Below are 2,319 nucleotides of genomic sequence, written 5' to 3'. Positions count from 1 at the left end.
GCAATGAGAAGCCCATGCACTGCAACGAAGAGTAGCCCTCGCTCGCCACAACTAGAGAAAGCCCGCGCGCAGCAACGAAGACCCAACCCAGCCCAAAAAAAAAAAAAAAACTATGTGGGACTGTATTTCTAGAGGGCCCCAGAACTACAAGTTTGCAGCCTCAGCTAGCTTCATCTAATTACTAGTTCTGATTCTCTATTTGAAGATTTTCAATAATTCTCATGGTTCATACTTTCAGAATTATTTAGGGCTAGTTATTTCTCCACCTAAATATAAATTTAGGTTCAAGAATTTTTTACTTTCCTTGGTTTTCAGCTAAATGCCTGTGGAATAAAGTAAGGAAGGCAGAGGGGGAAACTGCTTTTAAAAGAGTAGGATTTAGGGACTTCCCTGGTGGTACAGTGGTTAAGAAGCCGCCTGCCAATGCAGGGGACATGGGTTTGAGCCCTGGTCCGGGAAGATCCCACATGCCGCAGAGCAACTAAGCCCATGCGCCACAACTACTGAGCCTGCACTCTAGAGCCCACAAGCCACAACTACTGAGCCTGCACTCTAGAGCCGGCGAGCCACAACTACTGAAGCCCGTGCGCCTAGAGCCTGTGTTCCACAACAAGAGAGGCCATCGCAATGAGAAGCCTGCACACCGTAAGGAAGAGAAAGCTCCCGCTCCCCACAACTACAGAAAAGACATAAAACAAATAAATTTATTTAAAAAAAAAAAAAAAAAGAGTAGCATTTAATCTCGTGATTGAGGTCAGGCATGATTTCCTCATCATTTCAATTTCCTGGGCTCAATTTCTGCCCACTTATATAGTAATGGAATCACAAAAAGAAGAAAACTAGTTAAACTTATTCTTTATAAATATTTCCATCAGGGGCTTCCCTGGTGGCGCAGTGGTTGAGAATCTGCCTGCTAATGCAGGGGACACGGGTTCGAGCCCTGGTCTGGGAGGATCCTACATGCCGCGGAGCAACTAGGCCCATTAGCTACAACTACTGAGCCTGCGTGTCTGGAGCCTGTGCTCCGCAACAAGAGAGGCCGTGATAGTGAGAGGCCTGTGCACCGCGATGAAGAGTGGCCTCCGCTTGCCACAACTAGAGAAAGCCCTCGCACAGAAACGAAGACCCAACACAGCAAAAATAATAATTAATTAATTTTAATAAACTCCTACCCCCAACATCAAAAAAAAATTTCCATCAGGCAGGACAATCACATACTTTGCTAAACAGCTTTGGCTGGGTCTGTAACTAACCAACAACATCCCTTTTTCAACTACTAGTTGGATCTACCAAGTATGTAAGCAAGAGAGCGCTCACTTTACGTAGGAGTTGAGGAGCATCACTAGGTAAAACCATTACTTCATAGCCCGCCGACAGATTTCAAGTCTAAGATAGCAGTTTCTCAAAGTGTTGTGGGAGCCCTCCAATTTTAGAATCATTTGAAATGCACATTGCTGAATCCCCCCCAATTAATTAAACATTCATAATCTGCACTCCAACTTAGGCCAAAATCATACTCATGCATACTGAAATTTGAGAAACACTACCCTAATATGCTGTGTTAGAGAGGGTTTTATACTGTTACAATGTTACTAATAACTGAACTGACAGTCATTCAGAGGGCAACCTGGCCGTATCACAGGTTACAAATACTGCGGCAATCCGTGTTATACACATTCCTCTCCTAACCAGCCCCACCCTCTATCTCGCCAGGGCGGGGCACGGATTACTTCCTTGTAAAAAGATATCCTTATTCACACTCCCCCTTCCGTCACCTTTCCCACTCTACTCCGCTCTTTGCTTTTTGCCCTCTGCTCTTTGCCCTCCCTTTTCTCTGCCAGACTCTCTGGCAGAGATTAACCCAACCTCCAATCAGCCCCACACCACCCGGTGCCAGGGCTTCTCGTTCGCCTCAGGCCTCAGAATCTACCGAGCCAGCATCCGCTACCAGCTCCCTTCCGCTGTTTGAGGACCTCCGCCTTCCTCAACCCTCCAGTTACCCTTTTCCACTTCCAATCTTCTCTCAGCTTTGGCTATGAGGCCTGGAGGGTACTCACCATTCCGACGGTTGCTACTGTCACTGCTCTGGTTGCTAGGGCCCGCCGGGATCAGTGCGCATGCGCACCTCTTGGAGCTCTCCTTGGATTGCTATCCCGGCAGGAGTCTTTTCTCTCCGCCCTCAGTGTGGCGCAAGCAGGGCATTGTGGGACCGCGCCGCGTACGCCGGGGTCCTCCCGCTCCACGGTTGCTAACTACCCGGGGACTGCAAGCGCAGCAACTGGTGGCGCAGAGGGGTCGAGAGCATAACCTCGCGGAGTG

At 48.4% G+C, this 2,319-nt stretch overlaps 1 protein-coding gene across 1 annotated transcript in view; it reads right to left on the bottom strand.

The window, feature by feature from the left end:
* The window catches only part of DNAL1 (dynein axonemal light chain 1), a 36,379-nt gene extending 34,284 nt beyond the window's left edge, over positions 1–2,095 (bottom strand). The window contains exon 1 of the mRNA XM_007459714.1: positions 2,058–2,095. Within this exon, the coding sequence (XP_007459776.1) occupies positions 2,058–2,060 (3 nt within the window). The 5' untranslated portion in view covers positions 2,061–2,095. The remainder of the gene's footprint in view (positions 1–2,057) is intronic.
* Between the last annotated feature and the right edge of the window lie 224 nt (positions 2,096–2,319).

This window comes from Lipotes vexillifer, unplaced genomic scaffold, assembly GCF_000442215.2.
Source record: "Lipotes vexillifer unplaced genomic scaffold, Lipotes_vexillifer_v1.1 scaffold39, whole genome shotgun sequence".
In the NCBI taxonomy this organism is placed as follows: Eukaryota; Metazoa; Chordata; class Mammalia; order Artiodactyla; family Lipotidae; genus Lipotes; species Lipotes vexillifer.
The sequence above is the reverse complement of the archived record's forward strand: the minus strand, read 5'-3'. Positions and strand labels throughout refer to the sequence as shown.